This window comes from Oryza sativa, chromosome 1 (genome assembly GCF_034140825.1).
Source record: "Oryza sativa Japonica Group chromosome 1, ASM3414082v1".
Classification (NCBI taxonomy): Eukaryota; Viridiplantae; Streptophyta; class Magnoliopsida; order Poales; family Poaceae; genus Oryza; species Oryza sativa.
Genome location: NC_089035.1, coordinates 27,828,864 through 27,849,094, shown reverse-complemented (window position 1 = coordinate 27,849,094; position 20,231 = coordinate 27,828,864). Strand labels below are relative to the sequence as shown.

General features: G+C 40.6%; 3 protein-coding genes across 3 annotated transcripts; 1 reads left to right on the top strand and 2 right to left on the bottom strand.

Annotated features, from left to right (window-relative positions):
• Positions 1–14: 14 nt before the first annotated feature.
• On the bottom strand, positions 15–9,156 carry LOC4326864 (protein VACUOLELESS1). The gene is made up of 15 exons (XM_015795931.3): positions 8,119–9,156; positions 7,250–7,540; positions 6,841–6,980; positions 4,898–5,003; positions 4,722–4,814; positions 4,225–4,314; positions 3,997–4,110; positions 3,187–3,309; positions 2,931–3,004; positions 2,780–2,834; positions 2,390–2,571; positions 1,624–1,753; positions 1,440–1,542; positions 1,187–1,284; positions 15–460 (listed from the first exon to the last, which is right to left on the bottom strand). The coding sequence occupies exons 1-15, from the start codon at positions 9,148–9,150 to the stop codon at positions 293–295; spliced, it is 2,799 nt and encodes a 932-aa protein (XP_015651417.2). The 5' UTR covers positions 9,151–9,156; the 3' UTR covers positions 15–292.
• Positions 9,157–16,177: 7,021 nt separating this feature from the next.
• LOC4326863 (cytochrome b561 domain-containing protein At2g30890) lies at positions 16,178–18,295 on the top strand. Its single transcript, XM_015764613.3, has 4 exons — positions 16,178–17,043; positions 17,200–17,361; positions 17,471–17,619; positions 17,694–18,295. Exons 1-4 carry the CDS (start codon positions 16,903–16,905, stop codon positions 18,001–18,003), a joined length of 762 nt encoding a protein of 253 aa, XP_015620099.1. The 5' UTR covers positions 16,178–16,902; the 3' UTR covers positions 18,004–18,295.
• Positions 18,296–18,478: 183 nt separating this feature from the next.
• Positions 18,479–20,163, bottom strand: LOC4326862 (uncharacterized). The gene is made up of 3 exons (XM_015764620.3): positions 19,923–20,163; positions 19,140–19,205; positions 18,479–19,044 (listed from the first exon to the last, which is right to left on the bottom strand). Exons 1-3 carry the CDS (start codon positions 20,107–20,109, stop codon positions 18,734–18,736), a joined length of 564 nt encoding a protein of 187 aa, XP_015620106.1. The 5' UTR covers positions 20,110–20,163; the 3' UTR covers positions 18,479–18,733.
• Between the last annotated feature and the right edge of the window lie 68 nt (positions 20,164–20,231).

The window sequence follows — 20,231 nt, the reverse complement described above, 5'->3', positions numbered from 1 at the left end:
GATGGACGTGCAGATTGATTTGTCACAATGCATGCTCTCTCTTTCTTTTTAAACATGGCATATCAACAAAGAGGCATCTACAAAAAAAAAAAGCCTCTGATCCACATTCGCGCTTCAAAATCGTCTACACATTTTACATAGCTGGAGTGTGGACGGGGGTATTCACACTGTGGAGTCGGTACACAAGGAAGAAAATGGTAGAAACATCAAGATGAATTGATACGATCTGATTGCGCAATTGCACGTACCAAGGGTGCACAAAACTCAAATCCCATGGCCAAACACGTATAGGTCAGTATGTCCCTTGGAAGGATAGTCGATCCCGCAATGTATCGAAAATAGAAGCCGCGGCTGTGTTCTGTGCAAGTGTAAGCTTTAGGCGACCAAATAGCTCATCACTATCTTTGACCTGTGAAGCTGCTTCTGCAGCTTCCTTTGCCATCTTGATCCGTGCATATGCCTGAACAACAACGCCAAGGTAAAATCATATGTATATTGAAACAAACAACGGAGAGAAATACATGTTCAGAGAAGACAAAGAATACTAGGATGAGTTCTTCGACTTTTTTCTTTTTCAATTTGTTTTGAGCAAATGTTATGTTATACTCTCTCTGTCCACAAATATTAACCTCATCTTTTCGCTTATGTTCAAAATTTGAATTTTCAACCTTACATCTGGAGTTGACTTTGGGGTTTTTTCATCGAAAAAGTTTATTTTGCAGCCTTTGTTTTTATATCGCTAAGAACACATATATAAAAGTACTATCACAAATTATTTTTTTGTTTGCAAATATTTCGTTGGGCAGTAAGCATTTCTAGAGTACTAGTGTACTACTTTCTCAATCCAACCACACCTCATGATTCCCTGCATTTCTCGTTGCATCACTGGGTGTGATCGTTCCTAATGAGTTAAATACTCAGGGGCATCAAACTAATTTCACTTCAATCTTAATCTCTGCTAGAACTCTTAGAAGGTACTCCCTCCGGCCCAAACTATAAGCGATTTTGGTTCGATGGAACATATCTTAATACAACGAATTTGGATAATGAGCCTGCCCAGATTCGTCGTACTAGGATATGTCCCATCCAACCAAAATCCTTTATATTTTGTGACCGAGGGAGTAATATGTTAACTAAAATATACCAAAGATTGTTAGGTAATATGTGAACTAAGTCTAAAATATACCTCAGATCGTTCACGAGGATCTGTCAACTTTGGAATGTACTTAAGAGCTTCAGTTTTTTGACCAGCATCAATACATGCTTCCACAAAAGGTTTATAGCCTGTAAGGAAACCGAATATCAGCATACTAAAACATATTAATGATATTTCTTTACATGAATTAATATTGTGAATTTATTATCCCTGCGGAAGAACCATGAATGTTGTTCTCCAATCAGATTCTCATGAATAGATGATACATAATAGGTAAATCTACCTCCTGGTGGCCTCCTCTCTTTCGAAAACTTTTCCAACGCATCCCAGTTCCCAACTGTAGCTAAAGCACATGATTTGAGCCAGTACCACCTCTTATCAGGAACCTATGCAGCATAGGACAATAGAAAGATTACAATATTATTATTCATCAGCCACAATTTTCTTTTTGAAGGCATTTTCAATACCTTGAACTCTGACTTCACTTTGAGTGCAGCTCGTTCATTTCCCATGGCAATACATGTTTTGATAGTATCGCTGACACTAGAACCCACAAATATTGCTTGTTTTGTGGAAACTTCTAGTTCATGTTGTGATCTAGAAGCAAGAAAAAGGAAAACCAGAAAACGGCAAATTCAGAGAAGAGTGAGGTAACTATATCGCCCAATTTGTGAGAATAAAGTTTGAATCCAGATGCTTCTGTACCTAATTGGCTAACTAAATGTATAATGCAATGCCATTGCACACAGATATTATGGGAAGTAACTACAACATTATGAACCACTTAAAACAAATGCTCTAAAGTAAACTAGGAATTACTAGTGATTCAACGTAACTAACCTACAGCGTGAAGCAAATGGGGGTTTCATGATGGAGTTTGAGTAAATAGTGAACGAGCTCAATGACATACCACCCGCAAAGTAATAAAGTGGCACATGAATTTTAATTATGCTTCACTTTTTCCCCTCAAAAAAGTATGCATATGCCTCAGTTTCCTGATGTCCCAAAGCTTCAATCCATTTGATGTATCATTTTGTAAGAACCAGGGACAAGGCAAAGTTTAGGTTTTATCCTTATTGCATGGTATGATTAAGATTTCCTATTCCTTATGATCACCAGTTTTTCTAAGATATCAACTACAAGAATTACATAAATTCATCCATCATCCCTGTACTAGGAATGTGGAAAAGGTCAGATATTGCAAATTATGGGCTCTAATGAATCATCACATACCTTAGCAATTTTGCATGCTCTTCAGAAGCTTTGGATTCAAAAACATGCTCCTTGGTCTCAGCAAAAAGTCTGTGGGCCTGCTCAATGAGCCGAACTTGTGGACCATGGAGAGGAGATCCCTTGCTTGCCATTGGATTCCTCTCCAATTCCCTTGACTCTTTCAATAAAAGAAAGGCAGCATCCTGCAATTTCTCTCGATAGTTTAGGAAGTAACTCATGCTAGGGGATATAACTAACTGTAGCATGTTAAGTTTGTAGAAAAAGGAGCTAATTGTTTATTTCATGGTAAGCAAAATGGAAGACTAAGATAACATATGATTTTCAACTGAAATAATGAAAGCAAACTAGATATGTAGCAAACATCACAAACAGTAATAGTTATGCACCTACCTGAAGTCTCCCTGTTGATAGAAAGAAGTCCTTTAGAGCTTCATGCTTGGAATGTCTGTGAGCAAAACAGAAACATATGCAACCATGTTGAACCAGAGCTATGCATATAAAAGATATAACGCAATAATCAGAAACAGGACAGAAGCATCACCTTGCATATGCCATAAACAAATCACGAGCCAAAGGCCTTGCATTGATTACGCCAAAAAAATCCAATGGAGCACTCTGTAAAATAATAATTTATTAAAGTGCATTAGTAATGACACAGCGAGAAGTACTTAGAGAAACAAACATTATTGTTCACTAGTAAGAAGAAAGGTGATATTAATAATCAACACATATTAATTCCAAGTTGCATCTTCTATGGAAATATCATCCACTCAAAGGATGGGATGGGATTTACATACCTTTTCTACAGCTACCTTCTGCCAGATATGGAAAAGCACAAGGTACACAAGATCAGTATCCCCACTCTCAATTGCCTTTGACAATGCCTTGTCTTGTTCATCAATGCTTAGCAGTAACGGAATCTGTGAACATGAAACAAATTTAAGATTTAAGGCAGGTAGCATTTTCTGCTAAACATGTATAACTGTTTAAGTGTTTATTCCTAGTTTACTCATGCATGTTAGTTTTACATGCACTTAAAAAATCTCATGTTCCTTACAATGTTTAGCATATTAACCACTAAGAGACCACAAGCTGCAGCTGAACAGGTTCAACCCAGCTCACTGGATAAGGTACTGTCCACATAAAAGTGTATGATGGTAACAAAAATAAAACCCCCATTTTAAGAAAAATGGTCTTTCTTTATTGATTACGTCCTAACTGCCAACTCCATTTGCACCTATAACAAGGAAGGCGATGATACTCATATTAAACTAATCAACCGCACCATATTGAATAGCAGAAAGTTGCTCAGCGTCATTGTTCCCTATTTTCTTTTGAAATTACTTTTCTTCCCTGTACATTTGTGAAGATTATCATGTTCGTTCATTTTGGTCCATAAACATCCATAAAGCATGATGTGCCACTTGGCTCCATATCACCTACACGGATACTTCACTTTACACTATTACTAATCAAGGAGCATGTTACATGTTAAAGCTATTCCATAAAACAGGAAAAATCCAGAACAGTGCTTGAAAGGCTCAGTTGCTCAATCAAAAAGTTGTGATGCATATCCACCTAAGTCACTAGCCAAAAAGGAAACTTGCCTGCTTTGATGATTGGGACTCATGGTCAACAAGCATGGCAGCCAACTTTCGCCTGCCACTGTTATCTGCATGAGCTGCTACTGCAGCATATGATATGCCCTTGCATAACCTGAGCTGCAACAGAAAGAACTTGTAAAGCAGGGAAGAGCAAATGCAACTGAATATGTATCTACCAGGCAATCCTATCAAGTATCTACTATTTTCTGAGTATGATTGTAAGTAACAAACCTTGTCAAGCAAGCCCTCAAGAAGGACTGTATCTGGGATAGCTGCTGATGCTGTTATCTTCTCACATGCCCAATGCATAATCACGACCTCCTATGAGGATTTAAGGTATACACGGAATGTTATCATTTCACTGAGAAAATCTAATATAATCCTGTAACTAGTGAAATAAATCTACAAATTCTGCCTGTATATCAACCAAGTGGCAAGTACAGCAATATATACTGGTTTATGAAGACTTGATGTGACTACCAGTCACTTCACTAAACACAAATTAAGACAGACTTATATCTTACTTTCAGAACATGTTATGCCACAATTAACCGATAAACAAAAACTCAAACGGAACTTGTGCAAAAAAAAGTAAAGAAAGCTAATTGAAGTTTCATTATGTGTATTGGAAGTAAGTTTTGCATAGACTTATGACTTAAAGGTACACTGCTTGTCCATGGACAAGGAAAATTTCTGAGATAAAAAAAAAATAAAGAGAAAGAGGTTACCGGGTTGAGGTTGAGGTACTCAGAGATGCGAAGTGCCAAAAGGTGCTGGTTGGCATTGATCAGACGTCCAATGAGTACCGGTGCAGTAAGTAACTGAGAGAAAGACGTTCCATAAGATATAATCATATTGTAGCTAGATATGAATATTTACAGGAGAATCTGAGTGTAAAACAAACCTTGTACTGCTGAATGGTAAGTGGCATCCCAATCTGAGGATCACGTACAGCATTTAGAACCCGTAATGTTTTGCACATTTCTTGAAAACGTTCATGTGGAAATTGACTGCCAAAACCAACTGGGTATCAATGCCAAGTTCAAAAATAAACTATCTTACACAAAAGAATACTAGCACCCAAAAGAATGCTCTGAAAAGGTAATGCTCAATGGCACTAGTTAACGAAATCTTCGTAAGATCCATGTAGTTAAGATAAACATGATTTTCTCTTATAATCTACCATGGTGTGTGAAATGCAATAACAGCAGTAAGGTATGAAACTATTTTACAATTTAATAAGACATGACATACACTACTAGATCATTAGTGCTGGCTACAAAGGGTATCACAGGTGGTTGACTAATTCAGAAAGTTAAGAATTTTATCATAAGGATGTGTCATGCTATCAATAACATGCTTCAATTTTGTTATATATTTGTCGACAAATTTTATCCTAAAAATTTGACAGATGTAATTACAGTACAATCATAGTGTAATTACACTGTAACTTGCATGTAATTTCACTGCAACTTACATGTATGTAACTTGTATGTAACTTTCACATGATCTTGAACCGTTAGATTTGTTTTAAGATTTGTGCAAGTGAGGAAGGAAAAAGGTCACAGCACACACACATGTGAGAGGATTCATTCCCACGACCTCCGTTTCACCGAAATAGCATGTTACATAGAGATTTTTGAAAGACATTTTAGTTACATGCAAGTTACAGTGTAATTACATCACGATAGTACTATAATTACATTTTTCAAATTTTTAAAAGAAAATTTGTCGATAAATGCGTAGGTGATCCCAACATGCTTAGCCTGAATTTTCAGCTACCATATTATGGTGTGTTTGGTTTGAAGATTGGTTCCATCCGTCATGGTCTACTGGTCTTACATACCAAGGACAGCTGCTGCCTGATATATTTTGATGAATAAGTCAGTCCTGGTGATTGGTTTGTGGGGAATCTAGGCAGAAGTGGCTTTGGTGATGGATGACACGGACTTGTGACGCAGACCATACAATTCGTATTCGGTTATTTAGATTAAACACAAATCAAACACACTGTTGGTTAGAGAATCTGGACAATCTAAGCAAGGCTTCAGGTAAGCTCCTACAAGACCTAAAGCCTCAGTACAGAGGAGATCAGGAGAAGCTTTTATTGTACTTCCTCCGTTTCACAATGTAAGTCATTCTAGCATTTCCCACATTCATATTGATGTTAATGAATCTAGACATATAAACGGAGGAAGTAGTAAACACAGCAATAGCTTATCCCAAGTTCCCAACTAGACTGATTCTTTTTAGCACTGCACGAGATTTCAGGAAATAAACTTTTGTTCTGTATGCACTATGCAGTTACTTCAGAAGTCTTGCGCATATTTGTATGCTGCTACTTCTGGAGTTTTAATATAATAGTAAGCCTTTGTACGCAGTTATTTCAGGTGTCCTGGCATTATATTATCTACCTAATGAGCATTAATAGTCAAAACTGTGTTCATTGCATCATATCTTACAACAATAACTTTCTACAGAGCAGAATAACCAAGAATGCTCTACAGAAATGATCTCCTCACCAACTGATAGTTCGAGATGCATTTTAATGGTTCTGGTGCAAGCAATAACAAAGAGAACTTAGGGAATGATCCATGTAAGCATTCCATATTACAGATCTTCCAAAAAATACACAAGCTATTTATGGACAGACAGGTGATGGACCTCACTCGAACAAAATAAAACACACTTAGATTTAGAAAGTACCAGCCAAGGCTGTATATTGCACATAATTTCAGTTTGGTCTAAGTGATATGTATGGATTCCAACAAAAGCAAGATTACAAACGAGAATTAAACATAAAGGTATCAAGCAAAAGGCGATGAGATATAGGCAGAAGAAGTTAACCTGCAGAAAGCCAGGCCATAAGTAGCAGCTCTCAGTAACGCATGTTGGCGTGAAATATCAAACTCATGGCCAGCAGCATCTATACATGCTTCAATTGCCTCAGGCAAGGAAGAAGAAATCAACTGATAATTATCGTATGCCTGCAAGTGTGAATTATTGTTAATGCCACGTGTTTGATTTTCAGCAAAAAAAAAAAGGTCATTTGTGAGATGTCAAAAGAGCAAATTCCCAAATAAGTTTTTTTTTACAGCATATGAAATAGCAAACAACCCTGATATAATTCACAAGTTGCATACTATGAATGCCATAAAGTGCACTAAGCTAACACCAAGTCCATGACAAATGTAGAAGGCAAACATGCACTGCACAAGACATAGGTATCTACATAAGAAAAGGAATTAAACAGTACCTTGGCACTTTGTTTGTCATAATGATCTCTAGCATCATACAGCAATGCTGCTGGGGACATGCTTCCAATGCCAAAAATTGATGTAGTGGAATCAGGGACTCGGTGTAGGAATTCCATATTTGAGTTTGAGAGGATTCTTACACCATCACACTCTGGAATGAGCTTTATGGGTTCATCGTAATTATACAGCACCGGATCTCCATTTGGACCAACCATCAAAAGAGCTGCTGACCAGTAAAGAAGCACGCTGTCCAATCCACACCAAGCTATTTGATCTGGTGGCAATGCGGACTACAAGATTAAAAACAAATAATGAGTAGCTGTGCAAAAGTGTACTTATACTATCAGTAAACCATACTACCGCAAAATAAACACAAAAAAAAGAGCATATATAACCTAGAATTGCTTTGTTTGCATGCTATGGCATCTGCCCATGATTGTTTAAAGACCTAGGATCAACAATAAATTTAAAAGAATTATCACAACTGCTGCACAGGTTGCAGTTCTCGTTGAAAATAAACAGTGATAACAATAAGATTACACCAAGAATGATAAAAAAATAATATGATTGTTAACTCGGTGAGCGTTGCATGTTTGTTGAACATATATGCATCTTTGATTAACCAGAACAGGTAAGGGGGGAAAACTACTACTACCCTAATGTATTTGAGGTGCTATGTTATCAGACACAAAACAGCAATGTAAACTAGGAAACAAATTAGCATATTCACCGCCACTTCCTCAAAGTAGTATTAACCTCATTAGATCCATTCAGTATTTCAGTTAGCTGTAGTTTGAATCAATCTACATCGACTGCTGCACGCCTAGAACGAACAGAGTAGACAACACAATGCATATAAACAACTTACATCACACTCATACTCGAAGATTATCTTGGAGAAATCCGTAGGGATGACGAGCAGGCGCCCATCGTGCGCAAATGCGGCAAGCAGCTTCCCATTGGGGGAAACTGCCATCTTCTGCACAGGTCCAATCTCCAGCTCCAACCCGAGTGTCTGCACATCATCCTCATCAACCGCCAGCACTCGATCACCAACCGCAAGCAGTACCTCTGGGCTCCCGGACATGACAAACTGCGGCTCCACCACAGCCATGCACAGCACCTGCTCGTCCTGGCCAACGCAAGGGTCGGCGAACTCACGCGGGTGAGGGTCCGCGGCGTCGATGTCCGTGGTCACCACGACGCGGTTGTCCTCCGTGAGGACAGCTACGCCGCCTCCCCAGAAGGCAGCGTCGGCAACGCCGCCGGAGGACGTGGGGAGCAGGGGCACGGGGGTGGGGCTAGGGTTGGGCTTCAGATCAGGGAGGCGGAAGCGGAGGAGGGACCCATCGGAGAGCAGCGCGACGAGGTTGAGGGAGCTGGAGAACGCGAGCGAGTGGAGGCGGGGGAGCTGGGGCGGCCACGGGGAGGACGCGATGGGGTGGCCGGAGGAGGAGTAGAGGAGGAGGCGGCGCCGCGACGGCTCCGAGTGGAGCTGCACGATCTTCGAGTCGTCCCGGACGGCGGCGATCGGGCCCCCGAACGGCGCCGCGGCGACGATGTGCGTGGAGAGGTCGAGGCGGCCGAGCACGCCACCGCTCCCCCCGCCGCCGCCGCCGCCACCGGAGGTGGAGGACGAGGACGCGGCGGCGGCGGAAGGGGGCGACCAGGGCAGCGGGGAGTAGACGGTGATGCGGCGGTAGAACCGGTCGGAGAGGAGGTCCCACTCCGCCGCGACGGAGACGGAGGAGGACATCGCCGGCGGCGAGGCGGCGGCGGCGTCGCGCGCGAGATGGGCTGTGAGGAAGGAGGTGGACTGTCTCGGGGATCGAGACGGGACGGTTAGTCCCCTGACATGTGGGTCCAATCGGATGGGAACGAGCTCCACACGGTAGCCCATTGAAAAGCCCAGATGAGACGACAATGAGCAGCCCACGGATGCGGGGTGCGGGAGAAAGCGGCCCAAACAAACTAACCACACAAGCAAAATTATAGGAGTAGAAGTAAAATTGCTAAGATCCTCGATCTGCAAGTTGCACGGGCTGCTATTATAGACTACCTAGTGGGGGATTACCACGTGAAGTTTATAATTCATTGGGAGTTAGATTTAATGCGCAACTCTGAAATTTTATATGTCTATATGTAACATTATATGTAGAAGTATATTTATATTTCATATACAACTCTTAAGTTCTATTTCTATAAGATCTGGATTTCATATACAACCCTTATATTCTAGTATTACTATATGCTTAGATTTTATATACAACTCTTGACTTCTATTTCTCTAGACATAATTGAAATTTGTATACAACTATATCAATTAATCTATACTTTTAATTTGGACACACCATGATCTAATGTTAAGATTTTTTTCTTTGATTAATGTTGGGTGAGACGCGCTGATGATGGTGAATACGAATTTTCGTGGCAGGCCGCATTGCGCCTTTCGTGGCAGACTAAATACGAATGATAATAGGGTCAGGAAATGCTGGGCATCTGATCCGCATTGCGCAGATTGCCCAGCTATTGAATCAGCAGACCACATCGTTCTACGCTGCAAGTTGGCATCTGAGATTTGGAAGAAAATCAACCTATTTGATCAGGCCGCCCATCGTTCTACGCTGCAAGTTGGTATCTGAGATTTGGAAGAAAATCAACCTATTTGATTAGGCCACCCAGAGTGCAGATATACTCCAGTTCGTTGAGGAGGGACTGTTGGTTACACCGGCGCATCTAAAACCTGGATGGCCTATTTGCTTCGCTGCTTGTTCACACAATTTATGGAAAGCACGCAATCAAAAAACATTCAACCAAAGAGAGTATACAGCGGCTGCCGTGATGCACCAAATCAGAGAATGTCTGCAAATGTGGGAGAACCGCGTCATGCCACAATGCCGGACTCTAATGCGCAGTTGGGCTGCCTTGCTAGCATAGCAGCTATATCTCCCTACTCTTTTTATGTTCTTCTTTATATTGTTTTCTTTTTCGTTTCTCTCTTCTTTCTCCCTTCTTTCTTCTTCCTTCCTATATCTCCCTACTCTTTTTATGTTCTTCTTTATGTTGTTTCTTTTCAGTTTCTTTTCGATCTTTGTACTTCTGTTGTAACACCTTGACTACCATTAATAAAATGGTTATAAGGTAGAGCCTCTCTACCTTTTTCAGTCAAAAAAAAACATATCGCCGATGTCTGATGAGATGTGGTGGTTGCGATGGCGAGCATCCGTGAGCAGAGCGGCGGTGGCAACGAGAAGACCAGGCACACACGAGTTACTTAGGGTGACAAGAAGAGTAGGCAAATAGTAGTTCTTAATGCGGGGACAATGGTGGAGCTAGTCATGGTGGTGACAACCCCCATAGTTGAGGAAGAGAGGCAAGATGAGAGGGAATGGACGAAGGAAGAAGATTGGGAGAAAAAAAATAAGGACAATTATATTGAATCATGGACAATGTGGCAAGTGAGAGGATACCCACCTCAACTTTGTGGCAAATTTACTAAGCCACTTAACTATGTGAAAAACTAATTAAGTATGCTCCAACTTTTGAGGCAAACTACATAATTTTCCCTTTAATGTTAGGCCATGTTTTTTTGGAAGCTCAAGATGTGACGAGCAAACCGGTGAGAATATGGATAATTTGGGTCTAATATTTTTACTAGCATTTTATTCACAGTATATGAAAAAAAATTGGGTTGTTTGGAGGAGCCAGGGATTCTTGAAGGAGAATCTCAATTTCTATTTCAAGCTATTTCTGTTTATGCATGTTTTTTTAAGATAGTTCTGTTTATGTATGTTGGCTGGATGACTTAGCAGTTCTCATGTCTACCCTACCCCATGATGCATAATCTCTTTTGACGTACCACCTTTCCTATCGTATCAAGCTTTTGACGCGGGTAGCAATCAATTTTTATCATGGGATAAAGCAATTGAAAAGGGGAATGGAAACAGTATTCTGATTTTGTAGAGCATCTCTAGTTTTGGGTCCATATGCAAGCAAAGGGGAGAACAACTTTCATGGATACTATACTCGCTTCATCCTTCACTTTTTCCCCATTCATGCCTAAACTATAATTGACTGATCAATCTTAAAGAAGTTTAATGAACGTACGGTATCATGATACGACCTTAATTACAGATGGCATCACATTGTTTTTTAACTGCAAAGTATGTCTGAACTATCTCTTTTGATAAGTTAGAACTAGAAGCATGTTATGCGACATTGATATCAAAACTAGAGGTAGCTAACCGTGATAGTGTTATGATATACTCATATATGTGTGAGTTTAGTTTTTTTGCGAAATGTACAAATAAAATATTCTCCCGAGAAGACGTAGTATATGTGTATATGAACCATATACATATGTAGCCTAGTGATTACAGTGACCTGAGTAGCACCCCAAGGTCCTGAGTTTAAATCTCCATAGAAGCGAATTTCAGATTGGGTTATTTGAGGCTAAGTTTCTATTTGATAGGCTAAGTTCCTAATTTAAAAAGGCCGCATATATCCAGTTGGATGTAAATGCTGGTTAAAAAAAATACCCTTCTCTAAAAAAAATAAACCATATACTACTCGCATCAACATAATTAAATCCTGAGTGGTAATTCAATCATTTAGGTTTAGTCTGCAAGTAGTGTTTTATTTACAGCCATCATTGGGCATAAGAATGCCCTTTTATTTTCCTTCACTTGGAGAAAATTAAGTTGCGGTTGTTTTTTAATAATGGATTTTCATTAATTCAGCCTCAATATCCACAAAGGATATACACAAATAAAAGGATATAAAAGCACTTAGACTCATACCTTAACAAAGAAAACATACAACCATAAAAAGAAAACCCTACGACCTCGGCACATCCCTCCTTTCCAACACCTCTCCTGAAACCGTCATATTAGGCGAGTGGAAATCGTCTAGTCGCCACCGCCCATAGTGCGTCGATGCTACAAACCTCCGCTGGTGCCATTTTCATCCGCTTCAAATTAAGCAGCGGTTGTTACCATATCAAATTGTTTGAAGACATGCAGATCAAAAGGCCAACTGGTGCAATTACAAAAATAAAGAAGAAATACACCAGCAACTAAAATGTCTTTATCTCAACCTATTGGACTTGCAAAGCAAGCATCTTGGCTACCTGAAGAATTGATTTTTTTTTTTGCTTCACTTCAATTCTGGCAGCATGTACAGTTACAACTTCCAAGTTCAGTGAACTTCACTGACCATTTGTCTTAGAATGTAGATATATTCAGATTGGGCTCACAAACATGAAATTTCAGCAGCAAATCCGAAAGATAACCGAGGTTCTAGCGAGCATAGTTGGTATGATCGTTTTGCAAAGCAACTGCAATTTGCAAACAGATTTATAAAGAGCCCTCTAACAATTGTCTCTGGTGTTATTTGCCTCCCTTTTTCTTTGTGTACAGATAAAGCTAAACTGATCATTCTTCTTTTAAAACGGATCTGTTGTCACTTAGTGGAAAAGATACACTTAACATTGCATGTTGTGCTTATACTATTATCTAAAAAAAGAAACACTGAAATGACAGAGTTTGTGCAGGGGTCAGGAAAGCACTTTTTTGTAACAAACTTTTGTAATCATTCTCTTGAAACTTATTAGGTGCAACATACATGAAAATTCACCAGCTCATCCGATATTCTGATCACTGAAACAAGGATAAAAGAGGACAAGCATGTTGCATGTCTTCAGATTAACATAAATGCAGAATGCAGTGCCTATGGAAGCACATCAATTGGACAGAAACTGTGGGGGACCTGTATGGGCACTAGCATATACAATTATACATGTCATCGCAAAATCAGCATCACAGTTTAACAAAAAAAAAAGAAATATTTCGAAGCATCTTACAAATCTCTATTATTCATAAGATAAAAACTGCTAATCCACAATCCTAATCAGAGGGCACTAATGGGTCTCAGCAGTTTATTCTAATCCTGGACCCAACATGAACCGATTTCCAGTGGCGATCATTGGTGAATTGCGGTTGTTGGAAAGCGGATGGCGAGCATCATTACGCTTCAAATGAAATGCATTTTCATGATCTAGCTATATAGCTAGCTACCGACTCCCTTATATTCTAAGAAAGTAAGTTGGTGATCAAGCTGCAGCAACCGTCCGTGTATCAGACATTCAGACTATCAGTGCTTGCAACAGCTTGTTGGGCTGAACTGTATCAGTTTTCTGCAACAACATGTTGGTCTCAATTGTCCTAGTTTGTGTGTACCACAATGCAAGATTGGAAAATACGTTGCATATCGTATTCTTGGAGCGATATGTTGGTCTCAAATCCAACTGTATGTAAGTTGTAGTGTTCTCTGGTACTAACAAGATTCAGAGTTGTGGCATTAGGGCTCTGTATGTAGTGCTAACTTTTTAAAAAATGTTCAAGCTTTTTGGGATTTAGTGTTGCTCACTGCTAAAGTGAAAGAAATGTGCAGACCAAGATCAAATGCTCTGCCTACACATCTGCATAACTTGTGAAATGAGCTTTTACCATTGACTTGTGAAAAAGCCAGTTTTATCACTGCATGCAGAGATGAAATGGAACATACAAACAATATAGGACTCATTATCTTAGGTGTGTTTAGTTCACGCCAAAATTGAAAGTTTGGTTGAAATTGGAATGATGTGATGGAAAAGTTGGAAGTTTGTGTGTGTAGGAAAGTTTTGATGTGATGGAAAAGCTGGAAGTTTGTGTGTGTAGGAAAGTTTTGATGTGATGAAAAAGTTGGAAGTTTTAAAAAAAAAGTTTGAAACTAAACAAGGGCTAAAGCATCATGGGATTGACTGAACTTTACACCTTACAGAGGAGAAGAACCATATAATGGTGGCATGGAGACCAAAGGCTGCAATGCATTGAACTGCTCAACCTTTTTCACTGGTCTTTCACTGGCCATGCATGGATCCATGGACAAACTGAGCATTAGACCAGGATCTAATGAGTGAGACTGCTGCCTTCCAAACTCCCAAGTATACAACTCATAGCATGTATGCCATTTGGGAGGCCGGCGTTTCAGTATGCATGCTTTGCGAGTATATAATTTTGCCAGCGTGTGACGTTTGAGTTGGAGATTTGTACAACATTATCTTGTCAATTATCGGTAGTCTCCCATGTCTGATTCTGCCTTGGCTACTTAACGTTAGGCAAAGCTGGGAGAAATGATTGTATTTGGGAGTATAAAAATGGCCAGTCATTATAAGCCTTGTCGCCTAATTGCTGTTCTTAAGCACTTTATCTAGCTCTTTCTATAAACCCATCATAGCAAACTTTAACTTTTTTTAGAGTAAAAGCGCGGCATAGACAGTTTGATGTAAACATTAACTAACAACTTAACGTTATCTCTGATCTTGTGGATTCCTTCATTATTCAGAAAGTAATGGTTCTGAAAAAAAAAAAAAGGAAGTGCAAATCTTTCACTCGCGGAATTGCAGGCACCAGCATACACCAACTAATTTCACACTCCATCCGCAATTGATCTGCCTACGATGAGTAACCGTTACGGACAATCAGCTCATTTGGTCACAAAACGGTTAGTTCTGTTAAGGCATGATTACATTTACACGCATCACTTTTTTTGATGCATCACTATCACATATGCACACCATCTTGACATACATATATACCGTCACCACTTCACACAGTAAAACTCCACTCGTCATAATACTCACTCGACCACTGCAGCGTCAAGAAACGTAACCAATGATCATATGGTTTTACAAGTAAAAACATTGAGCTCCAAAAATGAACAACTGCGAGCGATAGTTAGATGCAAAAATCCTCCAGGAAGAGAAGAACGAAGTTCTCAAAAAAGAAAGAAAGAGAAGAATGAGACAGTCAGAGTAGGGCTCTTGACATGGACTCGTTAACTGAACTTCCATTAGCAACGACTTGCTAGTAGCTTTGCGGCTTCATACGCCATGCAAATCTCCCAGCCCTATCAATCTTTTCATCTTTCCCTTTGCAGCCAAAAATCACACGGATCAAAATGAAAGCTACTCCGTAGCTAGCCAGGAGGTATCTTGGCAAAAGCCATACATGGATTTATTGAAGCATCAAACATGCAGACAGAGAGTTGGTGAGAAGGCAACACCAAATACATTGTGAAATGTGTTCTATTTATGTGAAAGGGCATGTAGCGGTGTAGCCTAGTGGTTGCAGTGGCCTGAGTAGCACACAAGGTTCCGAGTTTAAATTTTCATAGGAGTGAATTTCAGATTGAGTTATTTGAGGGCTAAGTTCCCTATTTGATAGGCTAAGTTCCTAATTTTTTTTAAAAAAACTTTATATATCTGGTTGGATATAGAGGCTGGGTAAAAATACCATTCTCTAAAAAAAAGGTGTTCTATTTCCCATTTTATACTGCTTGGGGAGTAAAAAAGTGTTCCATTAAATTTGAAAAGATGAGTTCTATCATTTCTACAACGAGATGATTTACAATGATATTTATTGCTATAGAAATCAATCTAAATTGTAGAAATCCAATGGATCGTATATATTTATGATATCACTCCAATTACTAGTAGTAGAATGTTGAGGTCACTTTTACTAGTGATAATGTTGGTAATAGAATACCATGAAAAATGTTAAAAAGCGAATTTCTGCTACCCCAGACACCTGGCCGGCACTCCAGAACCAAACGTTTGATGACTCTCTGCTTTTGCGTTTCAGCTGGAAGCACAACTTCGCGCGTAGCTAGCTTAGAGCAGCAAACCGTTGCTCACCGCACCGCACCGCACCGAACCACCACAGCAAAAGCCTCTCTCTCTCTCTCTCTCTTTATTTTTTTTTAATACGCAAGAAGCGCATCTTTGTATTAAGAAGAAATAAATGTACGTACAAAACAGGCCAAAAAGACGAAGCAAGGGGATAGAGTACAGAGGAGAACCAAAAGACTAATCTCCAACTAAATTTTACGACCCTTCTCCACTAACATGAGCTCCTCTCTCTCTCTCTCACCTTCCCGGCGCGGCCGGCCTACCACAGCCATCATCACGCCATCCACGGAGCGGCAAAAGCTCGGCGAAATGCGCCCAAAAGCGCCTCTCATTTCATCAGTATGATCACCACCCCCGGTTCCCACACGCAGCAGCGCAAAGTCCACCCCCGTAGTATATTTGCAGGAGCTTTCGCTGCTGTGCTCATATCAAAATCTCCCCCACGGGCCACACGCGGCGACACCGGCACACCAACTGAGCCCTCGTTGCTTGATATAGATCATTAGATCGTTCCCATTGGTTGGCTACAAAGGTTGTTCGCCATCTTCGTCTCTCCTGGGACTGGTAGCCACCGCATTGTGAGGAGAGATTTCAGAAGGCGATTTTTGGTTCTTTAGTTCAGAGTTCAGGCAGGTTTCTCTTTCATGTTCTTGGGATTCTGTGGCAGTGAGAATCTTGGCAGAGAGGAAGAAAGGATGCCTTTGAGGTAGCATGAGGTGAGGTGAGTGAGTGAAGGAGAGGGGATTCATACGGATTTGCAGCCTCTCTTCTCCTGCCATTGTTCAGTCCGAGGACTGCATTGTGTGTGGTTGCCCTTCTTCAGTTTAGCAGTTAATTTCACTGCCAAGGCTTGATTTGAGGGTTCGTTTTTGAGGAACTCTTGGTGACTTTTATGTTCTAGGAGTGGCTGAATTGACTAGCAAAATGTTTGTATCTGCAAGAAAGAGACTGTTCTTTCTGTTCATAAGTTCTCTACTTCTGTCGCTTCTTGCGCCGTCTGATGGCTCATCAAACTCCACAGCGAATCTCAATCAAAGCCACAACAAGACCGGACGTACTTTGGAGGTATCAATATTTTTCTTGCATCCAAGATTTCTCAATCACATTCTAATTTGTACTAGTTCTCAATTATATTCAGGGAATAAGTCTTAAGTGTTTCTTTTAATTGTTTTGGTAAAAAATTTGTTAGCTTGCTGATTGCAACAATTACGTTTCTTGCAGATGACACCCAAAGTATTATTTCAACTCAAGATGCATGCATTGTTCCACTGGTCTTCTTTTGGTTTCTTGATGCCTGTAGGGATAATACTAGCCAGAATGTCAAGCAAATCTAAAAGCGGCAGGAGCATCAGAGTCCTTTTCTATTGCCATGTCATTTCTCAGGTCTGCACCTTCTACAGGACATAACAGCTTTGCTTTAAAGTTTAAAATGTTCCCTTTTCTTGTTATTTTATAGAACACCAGATAATATTGTGTCTGATTGAGTTTGCAGATTGCAGCTGTCCTTCTTGCTACCGGCGGTGCGGCTCTTTCACTAATGAACTTTGAGAATTCATTCAGTAACAGTCACCAGAGAGTAGGATTAGCATTGTATGGATTCATGTGGCTCCAGCCGCTTATCGGTTTCTTCAGACCAGAAAGGTAGAAGAAAACTACTTTCTCATGATTCTTACAAAGTTTTGTCTCTAGGATTTATCCTTTTTGTGTTTCTGCAGAGGTGTTAAGGTAAGGAGCTTGTGGTACTTCCTCCACTGGCTTCTTGGCATCGCAATTTGCGCAACTGGCATTACAAATGTCTACATTGGCCTTCACACATACCATGAGAGAACCACAAAGAGTGTGAAGCTTTGGACCGGCCTCCTTACTTTCGAGCTCTCCTTACTGCTTTTCTTCTACCTCTTGATAGACAGATGGAGCTACATGATGAAGCAAGGAAATGCCCCTATCGAGCAGCTAAGACCTACCGACAATCGCAAAACCTATCCGACAACTCTTCGGAAGGAATTGGGTATGGTGCAAGAGTGAGATGCCCAAATGAAAAGACAACTTAGGAGGGCAGGTGCTGTAAAGTTTGCTGAGAAAGATGGTAATGCTGCTCAATGGTTTGGTAATTTGTTGGTTTGAGAGGTGTGCCTTGAACACTGTACAGTTCTATACTTTATTGAGATTGAAGAGGATTATGGAGCCCTCTGGTGCTGTATCTTGTGCTGTGCATTTAAGATTTTGTTACAAACCACCGTTTGTACTGTTTGTGAAAAAGTACAGATATGCAACATTTATATTTCTCAGGCAAGAAATTATTGTCTACTACTATTTACGTTCTTTTTGCAGACGTTTTTTTTTTCAAGTTTGCAGGGTCAGTAGAAGCAACAGTGCAACACTTTCCCATGCCAATTCTAAAATGATTACAAATATGAAATTATAGCACATATATTATTTTGTAAATCTATATGCAAGTATGCAAGTTGAATCTCTGTATAACATCATACGATTGTTTCAGTTTCAGAACATCATTATCGTCGTGTTTAGATCCATTCTATCGATGCTCCCTTGTGCTAGATTTATGGCACATCAAATTCTTACAAGTTACAGCATCACATATACCGTAGCAAGCAGATCAAAATGGACCAAACCTACTTACCCATATACAAATCTGACCATATATATATACAGTTTCTCTTGCAGAGCAAAAGTATGTTCCTATATATTAAAGGTCTGAAGATGAGTACTAAAAAACACACACCTTCATATATATTCACGGCAAGAGCTGCACATAACCAGTCAGGACTGCAATAGCTAAGATGGCCAATGGCGGCACTAGGACAAATGCGCCAACGGTGGCGAAGAACACTGAGTCATTCCGTCCACTGACCTTGGTGAGCAGGGCCTGCCTCTTGATGTTCCTCCTCTGGGAGACGGTCAGGGAGTTGAGTTTCTTCAGACCTTCCTTGAGCTTCTTGCCCAACGGGAGGGTGTACTCACCGTCCCTGTCACCGATAACCGCTGAAAGTTGCTCACGAATAGTAGTTTGCACACGGGGTTCTGTAGGAGCACCGTTCTCCACGCCTGATGAGCCATTGTGATTAGTTGCCACATATGCTAATTTTGGGACATGAATGAGAAAGAACAACGCAGAATTGCAGGTTTTGTGTGGCACATACCAATGCCATCAGATGTAGGGGTTGTCAGCTGCTCCAGGAGATCCAACTGGGTGCGCGCCGAAGAAACTTCAGAACAAAATGTGTCAATGTTAAGCCATTTGGCAACAAAAGTAGCTTCATGGGAACAAGTAGGCTATATGTTCAATACTTCAATGCAACAAAATGAACTAATAATATATTGTAGTACCCATACTTCAAATCCCTGGACTATGTAGCTACATTTATGCTAATAGAAATGGGGGGCCTGGGCATTGCTCTAAAAAAATTAAAGACAAAAAATACTTCAAATCCCTGACAGACTTTCTTCGAAAATAAAAACCTCTGACAGCTTAACACAACTCAATGATACTACAGTACTTCTGAAATTTATGGTCGAGAGATTAGAATCGTTTCGCAATTGAATTCACACCATGTCTGTCTATGTACCGAATTGCACAAGCTAGAGTGGTATGACTACACGAACACGACAAAATTTTCTTAATTCTAATTGTCCAGGTGTATTGTGACGATTCTTTTGAGTACTATATCTAGAAATCCCTGCCGACTCCTCATTGGCGTCTTTTCGAACACAATTTACACGTTGCAAAATAACTCTGATTGAGCATACAAGTGCAGACTGCAGAGACACTGAAGCAGTTCGTGGACTACTAATTATTAGTAGTTAGGCTAGCTTACATGCCAGATCTTCACATCTTCTCTGGACATTTTCCTAGAGGACATTTCAATCCTACACATATGAGAATCCAGAGGTAACTATCGAAGTCGAGGAGGTGTACGGTGTACCTGAGATGGCGGGGTCCTGCGTCGCGCCTTCCTGCCGGGCGGCAGCCGCGGCCTTGCAGCCGGCGCCCAGCGATCTCTGCACCGGGGATACGGTCGCCGCCCTAGGCGGCACCCTGCTGCTCCTCACGGCCGCCGCGTCCACGGCCTGGAGCCTCGTGGCGGACGAAGGCGGGAAGCTGCACGCCATGGCTCACCCTCTCCTCCTCCTCTTCCTCGACTTCGCTGGAAAGTCGGTCGTGGCAAAAACAAAAATTCGATTTCAATTCCCTTTTCCCGTTTTTTTCGTGGCGAGCGAGCTTGCGTCACCGG